The sequence below is a fragment of the Myotis davidii genome, unplaced genomic scaffold (genome assembly GCF_000327345.1).
Source record: "Myotis davidii unplaced genomic scaffold, ASM32734v1 scaffold205, whole genome shotgun sequence".
NCBI lineage: Eukaryota > Metazoa > Chordata > Mammalia > Chiroptera > Vespertilionidae > Myotis > Myotis davidii.
Window position 1 is genome coordinate 5,423,191 of NW_006297573.1, and position 13,518 is coordinate 5,436,708.

At 36.5% G+C, this 13,518-nt stretch overlaps 1 protein-coding gene across 2 annotated transcripts in view; it reads left to right on the plus strand.

Moving 5' to 3' along the window:
- Positions 1 to 13,518, plus strand: part of ATF7IP (activating transcription factor 7 interacting protein) — an 81,146-nt gene that overhangs the window by 61,306 nt on the left and 6,322 nt on the right. For both annotated transcript variants that reach the window (XM_015570171.1, XM_015570172.1), the window contains 4 exons: positions 867 to 945; positions 3,732 to 3,887; positions 5,682 to 5,861; positions 11,138 to 11,250. In XM_015570171.1, the coding sequence (XP_015425657.1) occupies positions 867 to 945; positions 3,732 to 3,887; positions 5,682 to 5,861; positions 11,138 to 11,250 (528 nt within the window). The remainder of the gene's footprint in view (positions 1 to 866; positions 946 to 3,731; positions 3,888 to 5,681; positions 5,862 to 11,137; positions 11,251 to 13,518) is intronic.

Sequence of the window (13,518 nt, forward strand, 5' to 3'; positions counted from 1 at the left end):
CGGGCGGGGTGGGAGGGGGTGGGGGCAGCCATCTTGGGCTTGCCGGGGTGGAAGCGTGGAGGCTCAGGGATGAGGGCCAGGCTCTCGGACCCAGGCCAGGGCGGTGGGGGCCTCGGGCCACCGCCTTCAACCGCAGCAAGAGCTGCTTCTGCGGGTCTAGAGAGGCTGCGGTAGGGCGTCCAGGGAAGGAAGTAGATGGGTGGGGCTGGCCCCTGGCTCACAGTGGGGCAATTTTTGATAAATGTAAAATTTAGTAAATTTTGAAATGTGAACCTTAGAGGTATGTTGTGGTGACTAGGTTCTGTTACATTCTTTGAGGCTTTGTTAAGTACTTTTAATATGAGTTTTACAGATTTGTGTTTGTTAACAAGTCATTTTCTATGAAATCATTGTCATAGAAAGGTTTATAATTGTAGGATTTAGAATTTATATCATTGTCTTGGGATTGGGCCTGAATTTTGTACCCTGAAGAATTAGTTTTCTTTAACTTAACAGAACTTGAGATTTGCAGATGAAAAATTGATTTTAGTTAATCTGCGGTGTAATCTATCATAAAGGAATTATGATTAGCATTTGCAGTCATGCGCCGCTTAACTGAGATACCTTCTGGGAAATGCGTCATTAGGGGATCACAGAGAATACTTACACGAGCCTGGATGGTATAGCTTACTACACACCTAGGCTACATGGCATAGCCTGTGGCCCCTCAGCTGCATGCCTGTACAGCGTGTTACTGTACACAAGAGAAAGTCATGCAATCATTGAACCAGGTTATTCATTATCCTCCTTTCTCCTCAGTATTATTTCATTTTTCCTTTATGTCTGCCAACGTTTCTTTTGCAAAATGAAGGTGTGTTGTTTTTCAGAGTGGAAAAGCCACAGCCAGTGATTCAGGTGGTGTCATTGATCTTACAATGGATGATGAAGAGAGTGGAACTTCACAAGGTATTTAAATATAAGTAATCATACTAAGTGATGCTTTGGTGCCATTTTTTTCTCTTAATCCAATTTAATACTCAGTGAAGATAGTTTATTCTTGGTGTATTTGTATCCTCTCCAGAATGAGGGTTTTTTTAGGTTAGAATTAAAAAATAGAAATAAAATCTTGAAAGAATATGAAAAGGCATAGTGGAAAATGGAGCAATTAGGAGAATATTTAACTTATGGAACATCTCTCTTTTTATATCTGTTATTTCACATGATCCTTGTAATAGCCATGTAATGCCCACTTGAGAGTTGAGGATAGATTGATAGAGTATGAATCAGTAAGGGAAGTGGAAATTCAACCCAGGACTTCTGACTCTAAATGGTGTGTGTGTGTGTGTGTTTTAATCTAGGTATTTTTAAGTGTATATACACTTAATTTGGTTATTTGAATTAATTTCCTTTAGTGTTATTTAAAAGAAAATGAAAGTAATATTAAAAAGCATGCACACCCCAATATTGCTCTGTTATAATATTTAGAAATAGTATTAGGTAGATATTACCCAATATCCCAAAATATTCATCTGCATTTTAATAGACATTCAATGAGTAAAAAGTTTCATGGTTAAATATGCTTAGTAAATGCTTAGTAAACAAAATTATGTTTTTTTCTTTTTATTAATTTATTTTTATTGTTGAAAGTATTACAGGTATGTCTCCCTTTTCCCCTATTGACTCCCTCTACCCCACCTTTGCCCCCCCTAATGTTTTTTCTTAATACAGACTTCTCTAACCCATCGCTGATTTATAATGTAATTCTCAGTGATTCAAAATATAAAGTAATTTTCAAACATATTTGACTGTATAAAATAACTTTGTTCATGGACGTATCTATAAACCTCTGGTGATAATTATATAATGCATGTGGAAAATCTTGTATCATGAGGTTAGGGCCTTAAAGACGTTAAATTTAAAAAACCTAAACATTTAAAAAAATTGCATTTTAGGGGGTAAGATATTTAATTTGGTTTTAAGAAAACAAAATTAAGTGGCTTTACAATTGATTATGAGACAGGAAAGTCAGTTATTTTTTTTTGGTGTAAAACTGCTGTAATTTTGGAAGATTTATGCCATCATTTGTCATGGTTGAATTCATACCGGTATCGTTATTCTTAAAAAGTTTCAGGTTACCTGTAATCTTTTCACTATTATTTCATAGACAAGTTAAGTGTAATGAATTCCTAGAGGACAGAAATAAATATAGGTTATTTTTGAGAGGACACAAGTAGGGTTATTCTGAATTAAAAATAAACGTTTATTATCAGTGCTCTTGCAGTTTCTCTTTCTAGCATCCCTGCCTAATGGGCTCTCTTTCCATTGCTTCACCTTTGAATGTACTTTAAATTCTCTTATTCTGAGGTGCATTATTTTCCATCAGCACCCAATTAAAATTTTACTTGCTAAAGCCTTAAATTTTATTTACAATTTATAATTTTATTTACATAGAAATTTATTTACATTTTAGAATTATATAGGACAGAAATCAGTGGGAATTATTTTGGATAGCAGAGCTTTTGGCTTACCCTCTTTATAATACACCATATAGTGGTTACCTATTTTCAAGGGCTTTTTCTGAGATGCAAACATTAATTTCATAGGCTATTGTAGACTTTTTTTGAGATATACACTCTGTGTATTATATTTTAAAGACTGGATAGTATAAATAGCCATCTGTGTTAAGCAAGAGAATCAACAACAGTAGAGTAATTGGAATTCAAGATCTTTGGTGAAAAACTCAGCAGTTTATAGGTGTTTGTCTAGGGCAGTGGTCGGCAAACTGTGGCTCGCGAGCCACACACGGCTCTTTGGCCCCTTGAGTGTGGCTCTTCCATAAAATAAATACCGACTACTGCTCATGGGCCACGAAGTTTCAGTTGCACTGTACGTGCGTGCCCGCACGTGGTATTTTGTGGAAGAGCCACACTCAAGGGGCCAAGAGCTGCATGTGGCTTGCGAGCCACAATTTGCCGAACACTGGTCTAGGGGAATGTCCTTGATATACCTATATATATATATTACAAATATATATTAATGTAGGAAATGAAATTATTCTAATTGACATGATATTGTATTGAGTTCAGAAAAAGGATTGACTCATAAAAAAAAGTCAAAACATAAAACTACCTTTTTGTACATTTTAATTAGGATCTGTGAGAGAACTAACAGTGAGTTATTTAAGGTCCTGACTTGGTTTTCAGATTGGCAAATACACATCTACAATAATAAAAGCGTAATATGCTAATTAGACCAGACAGCCGAACGACCTTCTGGACATCATTCTGGATGTCCTTCTGGACAAAGCCGCTGTCGCGGGGGCCGAGGCAGAGGCAGTTAGGGGCGATCAAGCAGGCAGGCGAGCGGTTAGAGGCAATCAGGCAGGCAGGCAGAGTGGTTGGGATGATCAGGCAGGTAGGTGAGTGGTTAGGGGCAATGAGGCAGGCAGGCAGAGTGGTTAGGGGCAATGAGGTAGGCCGGCCAGCCGTTAGGAGCCAGCAGTCCCAGATTGCAAGCGGGACATCCCCTGAGGGGTCCCATATTGTTAGAGGGTGCAGGCTGGGCTGAGGGGACCCCCAACCAATGCACGAATTTCGTGCACCGGGCCTCTGGTAGTTAAATAGAAAGAAATTGTTTTGTTAGCGGTAAATGTGACTTGGTGGCATGCAAAAGTAAATTTTACCCATAAAGGAAATCCTATATTTCTAATTTTTTTCTATCAATAATCATAATGTCTCACTTTTAATTAACAGACACTAAAAAGCCAACTCACACTCCAGTGTCAGCCATGAGTTCTTCTCAGTCTGTGTCTCGGCCGTTGCAACCTATCCAGCCAGCACCACCTCTTCAACCATCTGGGGTGCCAACAAGTGGACCATCTCAGACAACAATACACTTACTACCTACAGGTAAACTTGCTGAATCATTAAAACAAAGCTTTAGTTTTGTCTACAGTGAAATAGGACTATGGAATCAAGTGGAAAGATTAGACAAAAAATTCTTATTGTTATTATGAAGATAACGTGCCTTTTGAACGCTGTATAACTGAGTTTTCCTGTCATTAAGTAGTGGCACTTATATAGAATGGTTATATAGAAGGCTTAAACTATATGCCTTTGTCATTTGCTACTGAAAACAGCAGAAATGAATATCCTTTCTTAGGAAGGATGGGTGTAATAATTCATTCTGGTTATAACCAAGAAGGTATAATTGACTAATTAAATAAGAATTTAAAAATAATTCTTAACTTGAACTAGTTTTAAGTGGCCTAACACTATCAACAGGAGATATAACACTAATATTTTATTTGCACCTTCAAGAAGCTGTAAATCAGACATTTTCAAGGTATAGCCTGTATCTCCTAAACTGTTTGGAAGCCAATCAAGACAGTTTTTCTTCATACAATAAACCATTGCTTATAGATTTATCTGCAAAATATTTACATAAACACAATTTTCATTAAGGAAAACATTGAATTCACATGGAATTGTTTCCAGTGAGATTAAAATGACACTCACCTAATTTAGAAAGAAATATCATCATGTAAACCCAAGTGCAGTATAGGTAACAAAAATGGGGACTAAAGACTTTCATTTTCTAACTCAAAAAATGAGGCTATGTAAAGACTAAGGAGTCTTCAGTAAAGACACCTTTTTATCTTTGTTGTACCCAGCATTTACCTCCAAATGTATTTATAGAACCCATTTTTTCCATATGAAAGATTTGTTAATTGTTTTTTATTATAAAGTTAATATATGGTTATTTGTAAAATGTGATTCTAATTCAGAGAGTTATTAACAAGAAGCTAACTCCCAAAATCAGTATTGTAGTTCATGCTGTGAGTGAACATTTAAGATTCAGTTTTGACAAATATATATTAACGTCATTCAAGGCATTAATGCTCTTATGCCATATGTTAGGAAGAATGCCATAGTAGAGAAGGAAGAAGTCTGTCTTTTAATGGATATTTTATTGTTTTGAATAGATGGTTTGGCTTACCCGAAGAAAATGTCAGTTATAATACCCAACCAGTTTCTTGAACTGTGGGAATACAGAGTTACTCTTAGATTTATGCTCATTTGCAGATAGTCTGGAGGGCCTAAAATTCCACTCTGCTAAGAACATTTTAACATAGAGGAGGGAAAATCTGCCTTTTTAACTCACTCCTATAAGTTAGTAATTTCAAGTCTAAACCTTTTCTTTCATGTTTATTATGTAGTCAAACTAAAGAGTGGAAAGGGCACTCTGGCCATTGTGGCTCAGAGTGTCCATCTGCACACTGAAGGGTCTCAGGTTCAATTCCCAGTCAGAAGCTGATACCTGGTTTGTAGGTTCAGTCATTGGCCCTAGTCAGGGCATGTGCAGGAGGCAGCCAATCATTGTGTCTCTCTTACATTAATGTCTCTCTCTTTTTCCCCTTCCCTCTCTCCCTCCCTTCCACTTTCTAAAAATCAATGGAGAAAATATCCTCAGGTGAGGAAAAACAAAACAGTGGAAAGGGCATTGGACAGGGTTGAGATGTTCTTTTTCTCTGAAGTTTGTAGTAATATTAGTAATTTTGGTTGGCTTTATCATGATTGCAAAAGGAGACTGTTGTCTCTATATCTATTATTAGAGTTAGTACAGAGTTAATTAACATTTAATACTCTTCATTTAACATAGATTGTACTGTATTCTTATTATATTTTTCTACTGTTTATTAGCTCCAACCACTGTGAATGTAACACATCGTCCAGCAACTCAGGTGACCACGAGACTTTCTGTACCAAGAGCTCCTGCAAACCAAGTGGTTTATACAACTCTCCCTGCACCAACAGCTCAGGCTCCCCTGCGAGGAACTGTTATGCAGGCTCCTGCTGTTCGGCAGGTCAATCCCCAAAATAGTAAGAGACTCTTTTCTTGTATATGGCCCAAGTTGTATATAGTTCTTTAGCGTTTAGTTGGAGTAGCTTTTAAAATAAAAAAATAAAATAAAGTGAGCCACCATTGAACTCTCTACCAGGCTAAGAAATAGAGCTTTATCAGAATCTTACAAGCCTGTTTTATGTCCTTCCTTAATTGCGTCTCTCTCCCTTTCCATCAGAGGTAACCATCATCCTTACTTTGTGCTTTGTGGTATGGTTTTGCCACTTCCATAGTAGGTTTCAGTAAAAATCTTTAATTTTCCAAAATTTAATAGCAAGGATAAATTTAGCCATTTAAAGATCCTGCAGTAATGAAATGTTGGTTTTTTAAATATTTATTAAATTGATTGGGGTGACATTGGTTAACATGAACGTATAGGTTTTAGGTGTGGCTTTCTATGTTAAAGATCTGTATACCCTCCACCCAGAGTCAAATGTTCTCCTATTACCTTATACTAGGACTCTCTTCTCCCCTTATCCCCTTCCCTCTGGCAGTTACCACACTGCTTTTTGTGTTCAGGAGTTTCTGTTTTATATCCCACATACAAGTGAAATCATGTAGTTCTTAGCTTTTCCTGACAGATTTATTTCACTTAGCATAGTGTTCTCAAGGTCTGTCCATATTGTTGCAAATGATGCTATTTCATCCTTTCTTAAGGCTGAGTAGTATTCCATTGTGTCTGTCTATGTACCACATCTTTTTTATCTAGTCCTCTATAGTGGGACACTTTGGTTGTTGCCATGTCTTGGCCACTATGAATAGTGCTGCAATGAACATAGGGGTGCATATATCTTGGCGAATACATGATTTTGAGTTTTTGGGGTATATACCCAGGAGAGGGATTGCTAGGTTGTATGGTAGCTCTATTCTTAATTTTCTGAGGAGTTGCCAGACTGCTTTCCATAGTGGTTGAACCAGTCTACATTCCCACCAGCAGTGGATAAGGTTTCCTTGTTTCCATAACCTCTCAACATTTGTTATTGCTTGTCTTATTGATAATGGCCACTCTAACAGGTGTAAGGTGGTATGTGGTATCTCATTATAATTTTGGTTTGCATTTCCCTAATTGCCAGTGAGGTTGAACATCTTTTCATATATCTATTGGCCATTTGTATGTCTTCTTGGGATAAGTGTCTGCTTTATATATTTTGGAAATTAAAGCTTTTTTGGAGCTATTGTTTGCAAATATCATCTTCCATCTGGTTGGCTGCCTCTTTGCTTTATTGTCAGTTTCTTTTGCTGTGTAGAAGCTTTTTAGTTTGATATAGTTCCATTCATTTATTTTTGCCTTTATTTTCCTTGTCTTTGGGATCAAGTTCATAAAATGTTCTCTGTGACCAAGGTCCATAAACTTGGTCCTTATAATTTTCTTCTATGTAACCTATTGTTTCAAGTCTTATACTAGGTCTTTGATCCTAGTATTTTGAATTAATTTTTGGACATTGGGACAAACTGTAATCCAGTTTCATTCGTTTACATGTGGCTTTCCAGTTTTCCTAGCATTTATTGAAGAGACTATCTTTATTCCATGTGTGTCTATGGCTCTTTTGTCAAAAATTATCTGTCCCATATACATGTCTTTTTATAGCTGGGTTTGGTTGCAATTACAAAAGGAATTGTTTGGGTTTTTTTTTCATTTCTTTTTCTGAAGTTTTGTTAGTGTACAGGAAGGCAATGGATTTTTGCACATTAATTTTGTATCCTGCAACTTGACTTCTTTTGTTTATTTTTTCTAATATTTTTTTGGTGGCGTCTTTAATTTTGTATCCTGCAACTTGACTTCTTTTTGTTTATTTTTTCTAATATTTTTTTGGTGGCGTCTTTAAGGTTTTGTATATACAGAAGCACATTGTCTGAAAAAGTGACAGTTTGACTTTTTCCTTCCCTATTTGGGTGCCTTTTCTTTCTTTCTCTTGCCTTATTGCTCTGGCTAGGACTTCCAGCACTATTTTTATATATAAAAGCGACTGGAATGGCGGGATGACCAGTTCGACCAGTGTCTATGACATGCACTGTGGCAGCCAACCAGCCTGTTCCAGGCCGGATTGGACGCGGGGTTAGCCAACTACCCGTGGCCCCTCCCCCCCGCCGACTCAGCCCCATGGGCTCCTATCGGAGGGCAGGCCAGCCCCCACCCATGCATGAATTTGTGCTCCAGGCCTCTAGTGTTGAATAAGAGTGGTGAGAGTGGACATCCTTTCTTGTTCCTTAGCTTAGAGCAGTGGTTCTCAACCTTCCTAATGCCGCGACCCTTTGATACAGTTCCTCATATTGTGGTGACCCCCAATTTCATTGTTACAAATTGAACATAATTAAAGCATAGTAATTAATCACAAAAACAATATGTAATTATATATGTGTTTTCCGATGGTCTTAGGCAACCCCTGTGAAAGGGTCGTTCGACCCCCAAAGAGGTCTCGACCCACCAGTTGAGAACCGCTGGCTTAGAGGAAAAGCTTTCAGTTTGTCACCACTGAGTATATATGTTGTATTGTCATTCTTATTTGTCTGTATATATCTTTTTATCTCATCTTTTATTTCTTCTTTTATCCAGTCATGTTTTAGTAGTATGTTGTTTAATCTCCATGTATTTGTGGGTTTCTTTACTTCCATTTTGCAGTTGATTTCTAATTTCAAGTCTTCGTGGTCATAGAATATACTTGGTATAATTTCAGTTTGAATTTGTTGATGTTAATTTTGTGATCCAAGATATGGTCTATCCTTGAGAATGTTTCATTTGCACTGGAGAAGAATTTATAATCTGATGCTCTGGGATGAAAGGTTCTATAAATGTCAATTATATCTATTCGGTGTAGTGTTTCATTTAAGGCCGTTATTTCTTTATTGATTTTCTGTTTGGTTGATCTGTCTAGAGCTGTCAATGATTGTGTTTTGATCTGTTCTTCTCTAGTTCTGTGAGTAATTTTATATATTTCGGTGCTCCCTGATTGGGTGCATATATATTAAAAAATGTTACGTTTTTTTGATGTAGTGTTCCCTTTATCAATATAAAGTGTCCATTGTTATCTCTAAATCTATTTTGTCAGCTATAAGTATGGCTTGTCTGTGGTTGTTATTTGCTTGGAGAATCATTTTCCACCCCTTTACTTTGACTCTACCTTTGTCTTTGCAGCTTAGATGTGTCTCTTGAAGGCAGCATATGCTTGTTTTTTGTGTGTTTTTTCTTTTTTTATCCACTCTGCTACTCTGTGCCTCTTAATTGATGAGTTCAGACCATTTACATTTAGGGTAATTACTGGTGTATGAAGATTTCCTATAGCCATTTTATCTTTTGTTTTCAGTTAGCTCTGTGCTTTTATTGGTTCTTTCTTTATCTTTATGTTTCTGTCTGTTGCTTTTGTTTGGTGGCATTCCATACATCTTTCCTCTCTTTTTAATCTATATGTCCTGGTTTGGAAATTTTTGTGTGTGTTACCATTAGGTTTATAAAAATAAAATTGCAAATATACCATAGTTTTGTTCCTTTTGAGTGCATCTGATCTTCATCTTCCTTTGCCAGTTCAGACCTTTTGCTTTCTCCCCATTTATGTTTTTGTTGTCAAAAATTATCACTGTTTATGCTGTAAGTTTTTTGGTGATTTTATGTTCCTTAGTATTGTGACCTTATGTTCTTTGTTTCAGCTAGAATAACCCCTTGATTATGTCCTGCAATGGTTTTCTGGTGATAAACTCTCTCAGCTTCTGTATGTCTGGGAACATCTTTATTTCTCCTTCATATTTAAAGGATAATTTTGCTGGATATATTATTTTTGGATGGTAATTTCTCTCTGAATATTTGGTTATACTCTTTTCTGTCTTGTAGAGTTTCTGCTGAGAAGTTGGATGAAATTCTGATGGGTTTTCCTTTGTAGGTCACTTCCTTCTTTTCCCTGGCTGCTCTGAGAATTTTTTCTTTGTCATTAATTTTTGACAGCTTCAATACCAAGTGCCTTGGAAGAGGCCTTCTTTGGATTGAGGTAGCTAGGTGTTCTATTTGCTTCTTGGATTTGAGGATCTAGTTCTTTCCATAGATTTGGGAAGTTCTCATCTATTATTTGTTTTGATAGACTCTCCATTCCATGTCCTGACTCTTTCTCCTCCACAATACCTATAATTCTAATATTGCCTTTTCTGATGGAGTCAGATAGTTCTCATAGAGCTCTTTCATTTTTCTTTATTCTCAGGTCTCTCTTTTCTTCCCTCTGCATAATCTCAGGTCTCTCTTTTCTTCCCTCTGCATAATTTCTTGATTCCTATCTTCGATATCACTAATTCTTTCCTCTATCTGGTTGGATCTGTTTTCTGTGCTCAGTAGATCACTCTTTTTAAAAACATACATATTTTAGTTGATTTCAGAGTACCTGCCAGAATTATAGCCCAGGGAAGTATGTAGCTCTAAATTTTCTGCTTCTGTTACCCTGATGTACGGCAAAACAGTTTACTATTGGGTAAAGTGAGTATCCATAACTGATTAGCAGAAGGCATGGAGAGAAAGAGAGGAACTTCATAACAGAAGGCAGGAATAACTTAGTAGGTTTTTTTTTTTCCATTCTTTATAGTGAAAAAGACATACCCTGGCTAGTTTGGCTCAATTGGCTGAGCATCGACTTATGCACCAAAAAGGTCACTTGTTCGATTTCTGGGCAGAGCACGTGCCCAGATTGTGGGTTCAGTCCCCAGTCCGGATGCTTACTAGAGGCAACCGATCAATGTTTCTCTCTCCCTCCCTCCCCCTCTCCCTTGCTCTCTCTAAATCCAGTAAAAACATATTTAAAAACAAAACAAACAAGACAGCAGAGGCTTTTGTGGCGATAGCTTTATGTTTTCTGTCTTTAAGGTCACACTGCTCCATTCTGGGCTGTTTGCCTTCTACATGTGAGCCACCAGTGTTCCAGTGTTCTAGGATTTTGCTCATAGTCCTTTTAGTAGGGATTCCATTTGTTTCTCTCCTGTGCAGGAACTATTGTTCCTTGTGTCTACTCTTTTCCTCTTTATTTTCTCTTTTATATTTGTGATACACATCCTCTGGAAGCTACTTGAGAAGTATTTTTTTTTTTTTTTTGGTTGTTTGCATATATGAGAACTTCTTTGTCTTCATGCTGGAATGATACTTTGGCTGAGTGTAGACTTCTAGGTTAGAAATATTTTTCTTTTCATATTTTAAAAATATCATTTTACTGACTTCAGGTGTGTAATCAGTGTTCTGCCAAATGTAGAATAAAGTTCTGATTTATTTCTTAATTTTCTTTTGTAGGTGTCACGGTTCGAGTGCCTCAAGCAACTACATATGTTGTAAACAATGGAATAGCCCTGGGATCCCCAGGACCTCAGCTCACAGTGCATCATCGACCCCCACAGGTGCACACTGTAAGTGTTGATCGTGACTCAAAATTCTTAGCTATGAAGCTGTCAAATATTATTTTTCTTTAAATTAGTTATATCAAAAGGAAATGACAGGTCTTCCATTTTTCCTGCAGAAGTTTATTTAAGAGACTAGATTTTATCATTATGAACAAATGTTCCTAGGGATGATGGTGGTCAAGGATCGTAGAGCTTGTGGTGGCTTATAATGTATAAAAAGAGTCCACAGGTGGGGCATGTGAAATGAAAGAGATAGACTATTTTAACTCATGGTTAAATTAAAAATATTTTAGAGTATTAAAAAGCATATTTTAAAAACCATTTTTTGATGCTCTAACTTTATTCTTTTCCTCAAAACATTATACCAGTTCTAACTACTACATTGCTGCCACTTTATTGTGTTTAATAATTCAGTGGTATTTGGAATTCGTTGCTCAGAGATAACAGAAAATCACAAGATTTCCCCTTAGATGTAATGTAGTCTCCAAAATAATGTCACATTATCCTGTGATGTGATTATAACAGTATTTGGTTTGGTATACCATGTAAATGGAAATATACTGGCTTTATGAGGAGGGAGGAGATTGAGACATATCACTTCTTACCAAGCAAAGGATCATTCATTTTTTTATTACATGTAATAATGGCTAGCATTTATTAAGTGCTTACTATGTGCCAGACACTGTTAATATACTTAGTTCTCACATGGGACTCCTTTAGGACTCCTGCTCTCTCTTTTTAATGATATGACAGCTAATGCACAGAGAAGCTGACTAAGCAGCCCTAGGTCATACTTTGTAGAAACCCATGTTCTAGGGCCTGTGCTCTTAATAGCTATTATTTTTATTGTTCTACAATGAAAACATTAATATTAATGGAGCACTTAGAATATACCAGGTACTCCAATTTAATTTAATGTGCTTTAATTTAATCCTCACAATTTTACAAGGATTATTAATTTCTTATAGAAAAGGATACTGTGTCACAAAGATAAGTGGTTACTCTGTGTCACTACCCAAGCTAGTGTCAGAGGCAAAACCATTTTATAACTCAGGCTGTCCAATCCCAGCCCCTCTTGTCTGGCCCTATTGGGGTATGTGGCAAATTTCCCATTACTGTTGTTTGTGTCTATAAATAATTCCTTTCATTCATTAGTCTTTCATAAAAGTATAGCAAAAATCTTATATTACAGTTTTGCAAATTTGATGACCTATCAGAGTTGTGTTGTGTGTGTATGTGTTGGCGGGGTCTTTTTTTTTTTTTTTTTTTTTTACCGGGTTCCATTCATGTGTATTGTCTTAGAATAAAGTGCATCTCACATGAGGAACATTCTTTTAATTAATTTAAAAAATATTTTTAAATAGCAATTTTCAAATGTATGTAGAAAAAATAGAGTAACAATTTCTGTATACCTATCACACATCTTCAACAATTATTAGTGCTTGGCCAGTCTTATTTCATCTATGGTACCAGCCACTTATTTCCACAACCATGTACACACCAACTATTTTGAAGCAAATTCCTGATATCACATTATTTTATCTATAAAACTTCAGTAAAAGCCATTGCAATAACAAAAATATAATAACTCAGTTGACTTAGTTTTGGGACATGAGCAGATTCAGAATCCTAGAATTTTAAGAAATAGAAGGGATATTACAGGCCATTTAAACTATTGTCAAACTTCTTTAATTCCTGTGCTCCATCCAGTCAAGTATGGCTTCAGCCATTGTCTCTTACATTGTTAGCTATATGTTTATTTAATTTTACTTTTAAAACGATTAAGTCACTTTAGGAAAAAAGACAATTTGAGATAGGAATTAGATGCAGCGGTTCTCAACCTGTGGGTCATAAACAATGAAAAAACATCCTGCATATCAGATATTTACATTACGATTCATAACAGTAGCAAAATTACAGTTAGGAAGTAGCAACGAAAATAATTTTATGGTTGGGGGTCACCACAACATGAGGAACTGTATTAAAGGGTCGCGGCATTAGGAAGGTTGAGAACCACTGAATTAGAGCAACATGGTTAGCATTCAAATAAGTCCTACTTTTCAAAATATGTTTTTATTGATTTTAGAGAGATAAGAAGGGGGAGAGAGAGAGAAATATCAATGTGAGAGAAACATTGATCGGTTGCCTCCTGCTTACATCCTAACGGGGGATTGAACCTGCAACCTAGGCATGTATGTACCCTGACTGGGAATCACACCTTTGATTTGACAACGCCCAACCAACTGAGCCACACTGGCCAGGGCTCAACTTAGT